This window comes from Callionymus lyra, chromosome 15, assembly GCF_982586985.1.
Source record: "Callionymus lyra chromosome 15, fCalLyr1.hap1.1, whole genome shotgun sequence".
Lineage (NCBI taxonomy): Eukaryota > Metazoa > Chordata > Actinopteri > Syngnathiformes > Callionymidae > Callionymus > Callionymus lyra.
The window spans coordinates 23,348,325-23,363,235 of NC_141832.1; the positions used below are offsets into that span (position 1 = coordinate 23,348,325).

Consider the following 14,911-nt stretch of genomic DNA (forward strand, 5'->3'; position numbering starts at 1 on the left):
ATCGTTTAATAAATACAAGAATTACTCGTGGCGAAACTTTATTGAAGTATTTAATTTCCCTGCACAAAAATCGAGGATAAATGGATCAAAGAAAATATATCTCAAAGGCTCAGAGGAGCCATCACCAGAAACGTGATTCTACCAGAGTATTCTTTATTGTTAAGTCTTTTCATACAGCAAATAACTCTGATGATAGCAAATACTTGAAAGAAAGATTCAATTGTAGATGAATGGTTGAGTCAGATAGATTCAAAAGTAGTTTGGACGTTGGAAGAGGGCTGGATGAGATGTTGACTGTCCTTCTCCAGACTCTGTCCAGAACAGGGCCGGGTCTAGGCAGGGGCAAGAGGGGGCCTGGCCCCCTTAAATAAATGTTGTGCCCCCTCAAACTTACATGTAAGTAAGTAAGTAACAGCACAATGCCCCCTCAAGATTTGTGCCCCTCATACATGCCTGTCTAGACCCGGCCCTGGTCCAGAATAGTAAGCAAGTTTTTGGTGAAGATCTTCTCTGCGGTCTTTAAAATCAGCTCCATTCGTTCTTGTCTCTGAATGAGTGGAAGCATCTCCACGGGCAACTTGAAGTCCAGTGTCATTTCCAGTCACTTGATCTTGCAGACTAGTGCATGTATAGTTGGCTCAAAAAAAAAATCACACAGTGCCAGTTATAGACCCTTAAACAATGTGGAATTTTAATGAATAGAGCAACTGTTAAACAGTTAGTGTGTATATTTTTAAACCCCCATCTTAAAGCTTTAGCAAGAATATATATTTTTGTTTATGTAAACGTCCCTTTTAAAATTCTCACTCTTTAGTATTTACTTAAGTTAGACTATTTCCCATGTCCAAAAATTATGAGTCTAAATAAATAATGATTTTAAAGACAATAATGAAAATAATTCTGAGTGCAGTTTTGTTCTCCCCTGATGATCTTTACAGCCCACATTATAAGCAGTGTTATATCAATGTTTTGGGAAGATGCAAGTTGAAATACAGTCAGACTGGTGAGTGTGCAAGCTTCCTGTTCTGTTCAAGTGTCGGCAAATGATTTAACATGATTGAAATCTCTCTGTGTGTACATCAAGACACACTCTACCTGGTCTATCTCTGTGCACAGGCCTGCTCTACTTCAGCGATGGTCTTTGGCACATCAGAAGACAGAATCAAAGGTCCTCCTGTGTCCTGAATCAGCACATCATCCTCAATCCTGATACCCAAGCCACGAAACCGCTCTGGGACCTGGTCATTGTCTTCATTGATGTACAAACCTGCAAGGAAAGATGCAAATTAAGGAGAGGATTCATTTTTGTGGTATGAATATTATCTTTAACACAGTCATAACAAATATTATAGACATTCGTTTCATTCTCTGTCATTATTTTTGAGTAAATTAATGATGATGATTGTGTTTTACTCTTCTTCCATTATCCATTCGTTTCCTGTTGCTTTTGATTTTATGTTAAAAGCGAGCCCTTTATAAATTTGGCAGCTTTTTAACGTTCAACAAAACTGTATTTTAAAATTTACAACATAAGTAAGTAAGTAATTTATATTTAAAGAGTGCTTTTCCAGACCAGGATCACAAAGCGCTTAAACTATCAAAACAATACCCAATAAAATATATACTATAAAGGTCAAGATAATACTGAGAACAACACAGAAAATCAAGGAAAAGCCTGAACAAACATAAATGTCTTAAGATGTTTCTTAAAGGAGTCAGTAGATCCATCAAGCGTAGAGGGAGAGGAAGATCGTTCCAAAGCTTAGGAAGGATTTCTCTCCTCTGGTCCTGAACCGTGTGCGAGGAAGAAGATTCTAATCCACAGACCTCAGAGCCCGAGCTGGGGTGTAAGGCTGGATCAGATCACTGATGTAAGGAGGAGCCTGACCATGAATAGCTCTGAAGGTTCATTCATTCATTGACAACCGCTTTATTCCAGGGTCAGGGTCGCAGGGGGTCTGGAGCCTATCCCAGAGTCATAGGGCGAGAGGCAGAGGACACCCTGGACAGGACGCCAGTCTATCACAGGGCACACACAAAGACAGACAACCATTCACACACGCGCTTATACCCATGGACAATTCCCCAAAGTTCTAAATCAACCTCTACCGCTACACGGGGAGAACATACAAACTCCACACAGAAGCTCTGAAAGTAAGAACAATAATTTTAAAGGTGATCCTGAAAGATACTCCAAGCCAGTGAAGAGTTGTATAATCGGTGAAATGTGAGTTCTTCTACTAGAGTGGGTCAGAATTCTTGCTGCAGAGTTTTGTATCAACTGCAGGTGAGACAGATCCTTCTTGTTAAGACATGAAAACAAACTGTTATAATAGTCCAAACAAGAAAACACAAACGCATGGATTACAAGGTCCAGATAATGTTGTGGCAACATTTTCCTAAGTTTAGAGATTTTTCTCAGTTGAAGGAAACAGTTTCTAGTTGGTTTTCTGAAACTGTTGAACTAGAGACATGTCTTTGTCAAATACAACACCCAGGTTTCTCAGGCTCAGTTTAACAGACTGATCTAAGTCACTCAAGTACTGACTCAACCCTGGAATCTTATCACCAGGAGCAATGACCAGAGTTTCAGTTTTGTCAACATTTAACATGTTTAACTTTTGTACACATTTGTTTAAATATTTACAATTACAATATTTCTGAAATTGTATTATTAGGATTTACTTCTGGGTATTGATTGGTTTGCTATGACTGAGCAGTTTCCAATTTTGAGACTTTCTTATTCAAAGACATATAGAAATAATATCCCCAACAGCCTTCTGACTAAACCTAAATTGTATTTTCTGAAAATGGGCGTCAATCTTTGGTGGCAAAAACTGAAATATGGATTTAATATGTCTAAGTTTTCCTATCATTATTTAAAACATAAAATTATGTCATGGGTCATATTTAAAGAATCCTTCCAATTGTGGCTCCTGCGTCTTCAGTTTGACACACCTGTCCAATTCCTATCAAAGAAAGGTTCAACAGTAGTGAAGAAAGTTTCACCTGGCTCAATGGTAATGGTCATTCCTGGCTGTAGAGGTTGAGAACGAGAAAGTCCAGGAGTGTCATGGACATCCATGCCCAAATAATGGCCAACGTGATGTGGGCAGAAGTTTCTCGCAGCCTTGATGGGAATAAATATTTATTTAAGAAGGAGCAGAATTGTATTCAATGTTATCTTTGTTTGTGTCATTACCTTTAGCACATCAGCATCACGAGCACTGCTATAAACAATGCCCAGCCGCTTGACTTGTCGCCCCAAAAGATCCAACATGGTGCTATAGATGTGATCCAGACTAACTCCAGGAGTGCACAGGGCCAAACAGGCGTACTGGACCTCCAAGATAGCTTCATACAACTCTTGCTGGACTGGAGTGTATCTTGGATAGGGAGAAAAGGTATAGAAGGCTCCTTGTTTAGTTGGTTGATTTGTAGTTAATAGAGTTAAAAAACAACATTTCATAAAAGTGGTTGAGGCTTATGATGGCTGAGTCCCAAATTTAGCATTTCCTCGTGACCCTGAAGACTAAACTGACGTCACCTGTTCAGGTGATGGAGAGTACAAGCCTGCAAAGACTCAAAATGCTATACAGAGAGAGATACATCGGCTTCACTAGATGACAAGCGACAATCATTTTTTTAATTAAAAAAAGGGAGGGTGGGTTGAAAAAGATAATTAAAAAAAGGATTTAAATTATGAAATTAATAATATATAATTTATTTTTCAATTCAAAATGTTAAAGAACCTGCATAAATATACAGTATATTTTAAGCAGAAATAATAGAAATATAGATAATTCACATTTCCAAATATATATATAGAGAGAAAGAGAGAGAGAGAAAGAAAGAGCTAGTATAATTAATAAAATACAAATTTGAGGAATTCCTTGGGTTGTGTCTGGGTCAAAGTAGACAACCTCCACCACTGCATATAAATTTATGGAAGCCAGAGAGGTCGTTCACTTTAGCCCAGAAACAACACAACGAATAACTCAAACACATTTGTTTTCACCTTGACCCAGATAAGCATATGGGTTAAGGAAGCATCGTGCAGCCAACACGTGTCTTGCACCCCTTGATCAGGTGCATCAGGACACAAGTTACTTATATATATTACAGCAAAGAAATAAGTATAAACTTTCTCTAATAAAATGTGAAAGAGATTCTCAAAATATTAAAAAATGTAAACTTACATCAACAATAAATGTTAACTTTACACTCTGTTTTAAAGCCAACATTTGTCCAAACATTAGCTTTAAAAGCGGATGTTAAATATATATTTAAACTTTGAATTAAAGTAAAATGTTATTACAAAGTCATTTTGTTTATTAGTTTTTGGAGGAAAAAAAAATTCAAAGATTTCAAAGCAAGTTAGTAAAGCATTTACCGTTGTTATGACTAAACTTTAAACTTTAAATTAATTTTTGTGTCATCGTTGATCGTCTTGAAGTTTGTTAAATTAGCGAGTGTCCGGTTACGTCTCACACACACGGAACTCAGCGCTGTCAGCCTTTATTTAACCACTATTAAACTATTTATTAGATCGAAGCAAATTCCAAAGTCAACATTAACACTTACAAGAACGTTTGTTATTGTTGACTTTCATGTGCGACTGAACGTTTCTCTCGTCTCTACAGAACAGCAAAGTAAACTGCTTATTTTTGTTTCGTCTTAATCGTTTCTTCGATCTGCTCATATTCTTTGTCATGATGCGTCTTCAGATGTTTAATAAAGTTATTGGTGTTAAATCTTCTAGCGTGATTTCTCCTCTAGCAGAGTCGCTGCTGCACCGGCGAGTGGCTTCAGCACAAAATTACATGCATTTTAAAAATATCAATACAGTATTGTGAATAACAATATCGCGATATATCATTATATCAATATTTTCTTACACCCTTATTAACGAGTGCTTAAGCTCTAGATGTATTTGTTAATCACAGTCTGTTCACAGTTACTCCCACTAAATATATTTTCACGATTTATTCTTGCAATTTCACACCCAACTAGATCTTATACCTTCCTAGTTCAAATGACTTACTTCCCATTTACTGGCCATGTCCTTGTGACGTCACTGACATAACCGAAGTACTCACAACCACCATCCAGCAGGACCATCTCCCCATCCTTTAGATGAGAAGACATACAAAACATACGTTTAACATACACAGATCGGCCTTTAAGAGTCATTGGTAATAATGTGGCGTCTGCATCACTTCTGAACACGCACTTTTTGAACTCAAGACACAGGTAATACAATCACCTTTACAATCTGGTTGTTTTTGATGTAATGAAGGGTGTTGGCACGATTCCCTCCAGCAACCACAGGTGGATACGCCAGGAAGTTTGCACCATGGAGGCGGTTTTCAAAGTCAAACTGAAAGTTCCAATTAAAAATAATTGAACATTCATTCAACTTGAGTAAATACAAAATAAATTGTTAAAATAATAAAAAAGGTCAAATGTAAGGGAACATTATATTTTTAATTGATTTACAATGATTTAAAGCATATTTGTAACGTATTTGTGTAAAATTTGAGAACTCACTTAATTTTTTCCTTAACTAACCTTTCACAGAAATTAAAAATTCCTTTAAGTTTCTTTAGGATCATTTTCATGTGCTTGTTTTTTTTTTAACACATTTTAACGAACAAAGAAATCAGGTAGCTGCAAAAATAAAAGCTTGACTTGTACCTTTGCAAACAGAATGGCTTCATCAATATCACCATTAGATACGGCCATTGTCCCACGAAAAGCCTGAGACACAAGAAGCAAAAAGTTCAAACAGGTCCTCAAGGTTTTGTCATAATTGCAGTCAAAGACGCATGTGATTGTCTGATGTTGAAAGTCAGATCTCTAAAAGCACTCAGCATACCTGTGCCAAGGAGCTCATCTTAAAACGCATGCAAATAAATACAACGATTTTCATGGTTCATAAATATACAACTGCCCGCATTGGGAACTCACAAGGGCGAGTCCATAGAATAGAAAGTCTCTTAAAACTTTACAGTGTGCGATAAAAACCCATTTTGCTACCACATGAACATGGATTTACTTTAGTGAGTTTTTTGTTTTTCTGCTAACGTTCCAGAATACAGAAGGAGCAAAAACACCTCCCAACCAACTCACAACTGAGTTCACCAAATTCTAACCAATCCTGAAAATGTGTTCTTGATAAACAAATAAATGAAATCAATTTGATTTGAAAAAGTTCCATTAGACAAACAAACACCAACCTCTGCTGTAATGCGACCGGCTTCCTGCATGAGCGCCACCTCTGCTGAACTCTTAAACGCCCTGAGAGAATGGATGAGCGGCCTGAGGGTACGGGGTGTCGCCCCGTACTGCAGCAGAGGAAGCACATGTGACTTGTGGAGCCGAGGGTGAGCTGGCTCGGATCCATCGTACCACAACGCAGTGCCTAAAAACATTCATGTAAAAGTTTACATTTATGTTTTTTTTATTTCAAGTCAGAAGTTTCTGCTAACCTTGAAGGCTTTTCAGTATGACTCCTAACTCCTCTATGCTGTGTACTCTCTCGATACCAGTCAAAGCACTGGCTCCATCTTTCCCAGAGCGCGGTCCATCCCACAGCTCTCTTTCTGGGTCTCTGTGCGGGACAAACAAGATGGACTTGTCTGGTCGGCCTTTACCGTACAGAACCAAGGCACTGTCAGGCTCCAGGAACCCACTGAGGTAGAGAAAATCCTGGGGGAAAGTTAAATTAGAGGTTATATGGATCAACCTTTGAGAATATATCAATATATGTTGATTGAATAAACCTTTGATTGTTATTGTATTGAATGTAAGATCCAAGAATGTTATTGATCATGGATCATTAATTGATCAAAATCATTAGATTAACTATCCAAATAAATGTTCAGAAAATGATAATAATGGTAGGAGTACTAGATAATGATTTTTCTTTTTTTTTTTTTCCAAAATACAAGCTGGACCAACCATTTATTTGAAGGATTATTCTTTCTGTGAAGCGCAGAGCTCAAGTGAACTCTGGACTTCCACCTGCTGCCCAAATAATCTCATTGACTGGATGACAAGATGGTAGTAGATAGTTCAGGAAAAATGGACCAACTGGAAAGATCAATTAAAACGAATTACTATGAGACATATCAATACCTGGTTTTGGTGGAAATGATAAGGTATATCATTGGTCATGTAGCGGGTGGGATGCGACAGAACAACAGCCAAATGAGTGCTGGAAGAGGTTGAGGGTCCAAGTCGATCGGACTGTTCCTCGATCAGACAGGCTAGTCTATGTCTGCGAAGCTCAAATTCTGTCTTGCTCAGGCCTGGAGTCACTTCACCTGAAAATAGAAGAGGGTATTAGGAACTCATGAACAACACAAACTTATCATCTTCCAAGTGTAACGACGAGCAAGATGAAGACGTGTCGATGTGTCGGACCATCACAACTTATTTTTACCATGCTTGAGGAGGTGAGGATGTGTGAAAGGACTTGGCTGGCCTAGGTAGCGAGGAGGGACCGTCTTTGGTTTCAAACCACCAACATTCACTGATGCACTTCTACACGGACACCACACACGACCTACACAGTGACAAAGTCAACAGGTCATATAACAGCTAAATAGTTAATCCCCCCCCCCAAAAGGTTTACATTTTGGAACCATCGTTTTTTTTTTTAAATTATTTCTAACTCTGGAAGATACATTTTTTTCAATCATGTAGTCTGAAATATACATGGAAACAATGAAAATTTAAATAACCACGTTGTTGTAAAAAAAACATGTGGGGGAAAAGAAAAGCAAAATAAATAATGTTACAGTAAAGAATTACAAGACACTTTGACAACATTTAAACTAAATTAAAGTGCCAAAGGTGTTTGCAAAATAACAGAAGATAGTCGTTAGTCAGTGTTTAAAGAGTTGTGTCAAGTCGTTTCAAACTCTACCTGGTAACCAGCAGCGCCGGGACAGCGGCAGTACAGCCGCCCGGGCAGAAGCGACTGTACACGGCAACATTTTCAAGCTGAAACGAGGAAGGACCCCGACCCCCCACGCATGATGACCGCTGCCGAAATAGTACTGTTCAATTCAAAGAAAACGAATTGTATTTAAGTGAATAGTCCTTGTTTTTCCAGGAGGCTTATAATTGTTAAAAAACAATCTTTAAACTATATTTATAAGTGACAGCTAAAGCCGCTAGCATACTTATTTCACTCACGCTGCGGCTAGCGAGACATCATGGGTTATTTCACCCTCAGTTATGTTTCACAGGTTTGGGTAATGGTGCGCTCCAGAATATCAGGAAAATATATAGATTTATGAAACATAAAAGTCTATTACTTAAGAGTTTAATAACAAGTTCCGCGTCTACGCATTATTATTTGCATAACACATCACATTTGTCACACCACTAAATGCAGCCATCCCAGTAATAGTTGTTGTAAAAATGATATTTAATGTGCCACAGACAGACAGGCTGCCTTGGTTCTGTTTTTTATATTGTGTGTTATACAATTTTATTGTTTTATTTTGTAATGATCCAAAAAAAATCAAAAAATGTTGTGTTTACAACACTGGCAAAAGATTCTGATTCTGAAAGTACTTTTTCTAGGCTATGTGTGTACATGACGCACATTTTCTGTAGCACTAGTGTGTTCGCATCACCCCATGTTATTGCATCTCATACGTTAATATTAATATTAAGCACCTTTGGAGGTGCTTCTGATCCGTGGGGTTCAACGCTAGAAACCAGATGAACTGCAGCAATTCTATAAACAGTATGGGTGGAAAAGTACCAATAAAATTGTTATTTTATTTTAAATGTTCAAGAGTTTTAGGCGCAAGTATGCGGAACCTTTTTTCTCCTTGCCCTGGTGATTCAGGGGCACTGTGTGTGTGTGTGTGTGTCTTGCAGACAAAACTCGGAAAACAATCGCCCATGTCTATCCAGTCTGTCCTAAGAGAAGCCTGACTGCAAAGACGCCATGCCAGTCGGCAATGTGCACGATATAATAAGATTTTTTGTTTTCTTCTTTATAATGTATTTTAGGATTTTTTCCTATATAGCCATGGACTTCTATATGTACACCCTTCAAACTGTATATAATATGCATTTGAAAACATGTTATTTGGACTGTATTTATTTTAATTATAAACAATTATATAAAAGCAAAAACAATACAGTTTATTTGATTGACACATTGTGTGACGAAAGAGCTCTGGATAATTGTAAGGCACATTTCGGTGGAAGGCAAGTAGATCAAGTTTGATCTTCTTTATTTGTAAAGCTTTTTATTTATTTGTTTTATTCTACATTTTGTATAATTTATTATTTTTTCATTTTTTTGCCGAGTAAAGTCAAAAAACGCGGTGTGTCAGAAGAGCCTGTCAGTCACAACCCTGAACATAACCCTCCAAATCCGTCCGGTCTGTCCTGCGAGCTGCCTGAATGAAAAGACTGAAGCGACGCCACCGCCAGTCGACAGTGCTTCACGGATAGAGAGGCTCTTACGGTTCTTAAAGGTTTCTTCTGTTTTTTTATTTCAACATCAACGACGATTTAGTGTCTTTTATACTGCATGAGTCTTGCTGCTCACGTCGAGATTCACTCTGATTATTTGCGTGTATTGAGTCATGTAGTCAAGCTAGCAATGCTATCATGCGCCAGTCATTGCGCTTCTACTAGAACCGTCTTCTTCATCTTCTCGACCAGAGAGTTAAAAAACAATTGAACTAACGTTGCAGATTTGTGCTCTAAGTTCAAAACTTGCTTTTAGATTTTAATTTAATCAATCATAGCGGATCCCAAACATGCACTGTTATCGTTAGCAGCTGCTATTGTCAACCAAGCTAACATTTCTGTCTTTAATCCAGGATCTTTGCTTTTGGAGGAGAAGAAAATGGATTCACGAAAAGTGACCGAGTTGAAGGCGTTCGTGCAGCTTTGCGAGGCGAACCCCGCGATCCTGCACCTGCCTGAGATGAGCTTCTTCCGGAACTGGCTGCATAGGTGAGTTAAGGATCCACATGTTAGGTTCTAAACCCAAATGTTCCATTTTTGGTGGACACTGTTGGCTTTTACACCCTTAACAGTGTTTTCTTTGTGCAGCATGTCCTCATGACTTGCAGCCGAAAGGCAAATAAGTTTCTGTCTTTCTGTCAATAATGGCTATAAACGTGTTCAACCTTTCTTAGGGCGAAACATTACAAGTCCCTCTCATAGTCACAGTAATGTCAAATTATATAATGTATGTTTTTTCAATACTATATAATAAAACAAAAAATTACAAAATTAATAGATATTGTATCAATAAAGATTTAAAATCACAAAACTTTATTAGTAAATCATGAAAAAATTAAAGTTAATATTTGGTCATGGTTGTAATAAAGCCATTTATAATGATGAGTAGGCAATCAAGGGATGGGTTTTAAAAAACAAAGTATCAAATTGTTTTTATTAGAAAATGTATTATGCTATTAAACGGCAATGAAAAATTAAGTATTTATACATGGATGCCGCCAATTTGTTAACGGTTATAATACACATCTAATGGAGTATTGATGAAATCAAAATATTAACAGTCATAAATGCAAGCATAGGGCTGTATTTGGCCCTGGGCTGCAGTTTGCACTAGGGGGCTTTGGAAGGTCAAGAAGTGAGCTGAGATTTGGAGTTAACCCTGATTATTCAAGTAAAAGGATGAAAAAAAAAAAACAACCAAAATCAGTCACAGTTAATCAAAGATGATTCAAAGCTGTGTGTGTTGTTTATCTTTTAGCATGGGTGCTACAATCGCTCCTGCCCCAAAAGCAAAAGATTCCTGCCACGTAAGATTTACTATCCTTCATTTGAATAATGACCTTGTTTCAATGCGTGTCAAAAATGGTTTTCTCTGATTTATTTTTTTTAGGGTGGTTGCCCGTGTGGGCCTCCTCCAACATCTGCTGCACCGCCTGCACCTGAACCCCGTGGCTTGTCAGAGAGTGAGGAGAGTGATATAGGTAGCTTGAAGGTTTTTTTTTTTTTTTTGAAATAACCGTTTCATGGGGGGAGAGGGGTGGACTAATTTGTTGTGATGTGGAAGTTAGAAGGCTTTATTTTAGTAATGACGACACATTCATCCCACTTTTCAGAAATTGACCAAGAGGGCGTAATCCAGCCAGAAACTGACGACCTTCCAGAGATGTTGGACTTTGAAAACATTGAGGTGAAACAAATGTACTTTTTATCATGGGCCGCCCGAGGAACAGCAGAAGTGCAGCAGAGCTGATTCCTTTGATTCTATATGACATCATCTAGGTGACTGAAGAGATGGCCGACCAGGCCAACGAAAAGAAGATGGAGGCCATTAACGCTCTCGGTGAAGGTAAACGTTTTGTAAAACGACATCAAGACTCTCTAGCTGCCATCAACACCTTCCGTCTCCCGCAGGTGAGCTGCAGAAAGCTGTGGATCTGTTCACTGAAGCCATCAAGCTCAACCCATGCGTAGCTATTTTGTATGCCAAGCGCGCCAGGTGACTCACCCGAGATTAGCCTGAGATACTGGGATCAGGATTTCATAACGTATTGTTTTCTCATCCTCTAGCGTTTTTATCAAGATGCAAAAACCAAACGCAGCCATCAGCGACTGTGACAGAGCCATCATCATCAATCCGGACTCCGCACAGCCCTACAAGTGGAGGGGGAAGGCCCACCGGTAAGATTTCTTTGAACATCATTGTTTCTTGAAGTCGCAATGACTCCCTTGTCTTGTGTTTGGCTGAAGGCTGCTCGGTCACTGGGAGGAGGCCGCCAAAGATCTCGCCATGACCTGCAAACTGGACTACGATGAAGACGCCAGCGCGCTGCTGAAGGAGGTCCAGCCGAAGGTACTGAGGGAGGGGCGTAGCACCTCGTTGCCCCTGAAGTGACATGCTTGTCTAAAAAATTTTAGGCCACCAAAATTATCGAGCACAGACGCAAATACGAACGCAAGAGGGAAGAGAAGGAGGTCAAGGAGAAGCAGGAGCGCATCAAGAAGGCGAGAGAGGAGCACGCCAGAGCTCAGAGGGTGTGTGGATAAAGATGACCACGATAACGTGAGGTACATGTATACAAGCAAAACTAATGGTGATGTTTCTTCCACAGGAAGAGGAGGCCAGACAATCTGCTGAGGGAGGAGGATTCTTTCCAGGTAAGGCTGCTTTTCTGCCATCTTTATGACTGGAATGGTTGGCTCACCACTTGTCACGCCCCTCTCAGGTGCTGGTGGGTTCCCGGGTGGATTTCCAGGTGGATTCCCTGGCGGTTTCCCTGGGGGAGCTCCAGGTGGAGCCCCAGGAGGCTTCCCAGGTGGAGCACCTGGCATGGCTGGCTTTGGAGATCTGCTGAACGACCCTGAGCTCCTCATGGCCATGAAGGTAACAAAACACGGCTAGATTCATGGAAATGAAACACGGCAGTGACTGATCGTCTTTTCTAGGACCCTGAGGTGATGACTGCCATCCAGGATGTGACTAAGAACCCAGCAAACATCTCCAAGTATCAAAACAACCCCAAAATTATGGCACTGATCGCCAAGCTGAGCTCTAAGTTTGGGCCGCCCCCTTCACAGCCTTAGAGGAGCATGGCGAAGAGAAAATTGTTCCTGAGCAACAACGCTTTTCCACAATCTTTCTACTGTGTGCGGACGAGCAGGGCTTGCAACTTTTAAACATTCTTAACCTGTCTGCACTTAATGTCTCAAGGGTCTATGATTTGACTCATCTCAGCTGGGACTTTTCACTTCAGGTTTTTTTTGGATAACTGGGAAGGTTAACACTCAAGCTAGCTAACGTTCAATTGTCTGCGCTAAATCTGTTACTTTTGTTAATTAAAATGAAACCCATAAAAACTTATTTCTGTTCATTTGGGAAGTATCACAATAAAAGTTTTGCTGTAATGTGTTCAAGTGATCAGAGTTTCAATCTTAAGTTAACCATCTGCTTAAGTCTATGAAGGTAGTTTTCTGGAAGATCAGCCCATTAAACGGCTGCTCGTTCTAGAAGTTCAACTGGCAAACAACTTTGCATGAAATGTTAGACCACACGGCAGATCAGTTCTGTCCCGTTCACCGACCAGTGGATATCAGCTGTTGTATAAACGCGACAAGGACAGAAGTCTGGGTCAGCAAACGGATAATCCCTTAGGGTAAGAGCGAGCAGCAGGATTATGGAGAGCACACATGCTTGTCCTTGAACATCAGAAGTTCATTTTGTGTTGGAGGTCTTTGAAATGAGATAATTCAAACGAGGTGAAACTGTCACAATATTTTATTTGTGAATAACATATCAAAATAAACGACTAGGAGAAAAACATCCAGCTTGAGTGCGAGTACATAGATGAGGGAGGGAGACTTGCGGAATCTGTTAAGAACCCAACACCGCCACCACTAGTGCCCATATCTGTGGAGACAAGCATGTGGACAGGTTACATCTAGTTCAGTGTAACAGATCTAAACTAATTTAGGTAAATACTTACTTCTGAAACTCCCACTCTCTGTTGTCAAGGGGACACACTTGTCGGGTTTTCAGCCAACGAGAAATGCAGTGGAAGTGGAAGGCATGCTATCAAAGAGAAAGATGATTCTTTAAAGGCTTATCCATGTTTTACAGAGCATTTAGCTCTGATGCAATTGTCACAGTTACAAAGACTCACGTTGCACACGCCCCAGGCTACCGTGCATTCTTCAGATGTTGCAGAAGCCTGGTTGGCCTGACACTCGATGCCTGAAAGGTTGAAAAAGATCCATTCAGTTATTCATGTGTAGATCCAAAAATGTCCCTTTTGCATGTCGCTTGGTTGACGAATCCCAGGATTCGATGGTAACCTCAGTCTTGGAGTTCCTTACGCTCATTCCTCCTGCCTTTAAATCTACTAGCTCAGAGCCAACTCCATTCAAAGTTCAGTATTAAAGTGTTCTAATAAAATAGAAATTGCCTTGGTTGAACAACTGCAAAGACCCAATTCTCCCTCTTTGTGTTCTCAGCATGTGTGCTTTAAAAGGCAAACCAAAAATGTACAACACAATATTATAGTAACAAAGACCTGTTCTGTTCAACATTTGAGTGTCGGCAACAGAGTGTGTGTGTGACTTGAGAACTCGGTGAATAACAACTCATTACTCATACAATACATTTATAAAAAATAAAAGCTGTTCCTCCTACAATGTGAAATGGTCTTGTATCAAAGTAGGATCATCGTGAAGAAGCTTTAACGTCAACTTACAGAGGTCCATGATGTGATTGCGGCAGATGGCACAGTTGTCCACAACAATGTCCCAAGCCCACAGAGCTACGGCGTTCCACTGGAAGAAAACACGCGACATTAGAGTCAAGCTTACACACCTTTAGGAATAGATGAATAAACTTTATCAATCCCTCTGGAGATCTCCTTTAGGGAATTGGTTATAAAGAGATTAACAAAGGCGGTATTCGTCAGATAAAGCTTATTTCACTTAATCGTCGTAAATGATAATCATTTTCTCTTTATTTGTTTGGAATGAAGGCGAAATGTAGTAGAATCCTGCACAATGTTTTAGAAATACATTTCTGCCAGTAGTTACATTAACGTTAGACGTCACCGGGTGGAGTAGAAAAACAGAATGAGTTAGCATTCAGAAGCTAAGTTCTGTTAGCCAGCATTAGTCAGAAGACTCAAGATATCTAGAGCCTAAAGAAACGTCGCAGGCTGTCTTTCAAGTAATACAGTTCACAACATTCAAGTGTTACCTTTTTAACCTCAAAACGCTTTTTGCTTGAGCCACTGCTTGTGCCACTCGGCGCATCTACATCCATCGCAGCTGCCATCTTGACTCACTGAATTAGTTTTAGGGTCATCAGGAAGTGAAACAAATACCACTTCCGCTTTGGTCTCGCGTCACATGAAAGCGAAACAGTTTTATT

General features: G+C 39.5%; 3 protein-coding genes across 3 annotated transcripts; 1 reads left to right on the forward strand and 2 right to left on the reverse strand.

The window, feature by feature from the left end:
* Nucleotides 1–32: 32 nt before the first annotated feature.
* Nucleotides 33–8,200, reverse strand: xpnpep3 (X-prolyl aminopeptidase 3, mitochondrial). The gene is made up of 11 exons (XM_087809122.1): nt 7,934–8,200; nt 7,448–7,570; nt 7,141–7,328; nt 6,492–6,711; nt 6,240–6,424; nt 5,698–5,760; nt 5,267–5,380; nt 5,045–5,130; nt 3,203–3,386; nt 3,010–3,130; nt 33–1,267 (listed from the first exon to the last, which is right to left on the reverse strand). The coding sequence occupies exons 1-11, from the start codon at nt 8,001–8,003 to the stop codon at nt 1,101–1,103; spliced, it is 1,521 nt and encodes a 506-aa protein (XP_087665248.1). The 5' UTR covers nt 8,004–8,200; the 3' UTR covers nt 33–1,100.
* A 1,205-nt stretch (nt 8,201–9,405) lies between these two features.
* st13 (ST13 Hsp70 interacting protein) lies at nt 9,406–12,913 on the forward strand. Its single transcript, XM_087809866.1, has 13 exons — nt 9,406–9,509; nt 9,861–9,996; nt 10,766–10,814; nt 10,898–10,988; nt 11,121–11,194; nt 11,287–11,353; nt 11,419–11,503; nt 11,575–11,685; nt 11,755–11,857; nt 11,923–12,039; nt 12,117–12,162; nt 12,231–12,388; nt 12,451–12,913. Exons 2-13 carry the CDS (start codon nt 9,887–9,889, stop codon nt 12,586–12,588), a joined length of 1,149 nt encoding a protein of 382 aa, XP_087665992.1. The 5' UTR covers nt 9,406–9,509; nt 9,861–9,886; the 3' UTR covers nt 12,589–12,913.
* A 351-nt stretch (nt 12,914–13,264) lies between these two features.
* On the reverse strand, nt 13,265–14,840 carry rbx1 (ring-box 1, E3 ubiquitin protein ligase). The gene is made up of 5 exons (XM_087809867.1): nt 14,738–14,840; nt 14,235–14,313; nt 13,665–13,735; nt 13,488–13,573; nt 13,265–13,411 (listed from the first exon to the last, which is right to left on the reverse strand). Exons 1-5 carry the CDS (start codon nt 14,813–14,815, stop codon nt 13,399–13,401), a joined length of 327 nt encoding a protein of 108 aa, XP_087665993.1. The 5' UTR covers nt 14,816–14,840; the 3' UTR covers nt 13,265–13,398.
* Nucleotides 14,841–14,911: the final 71 nt, after the last annotated feature.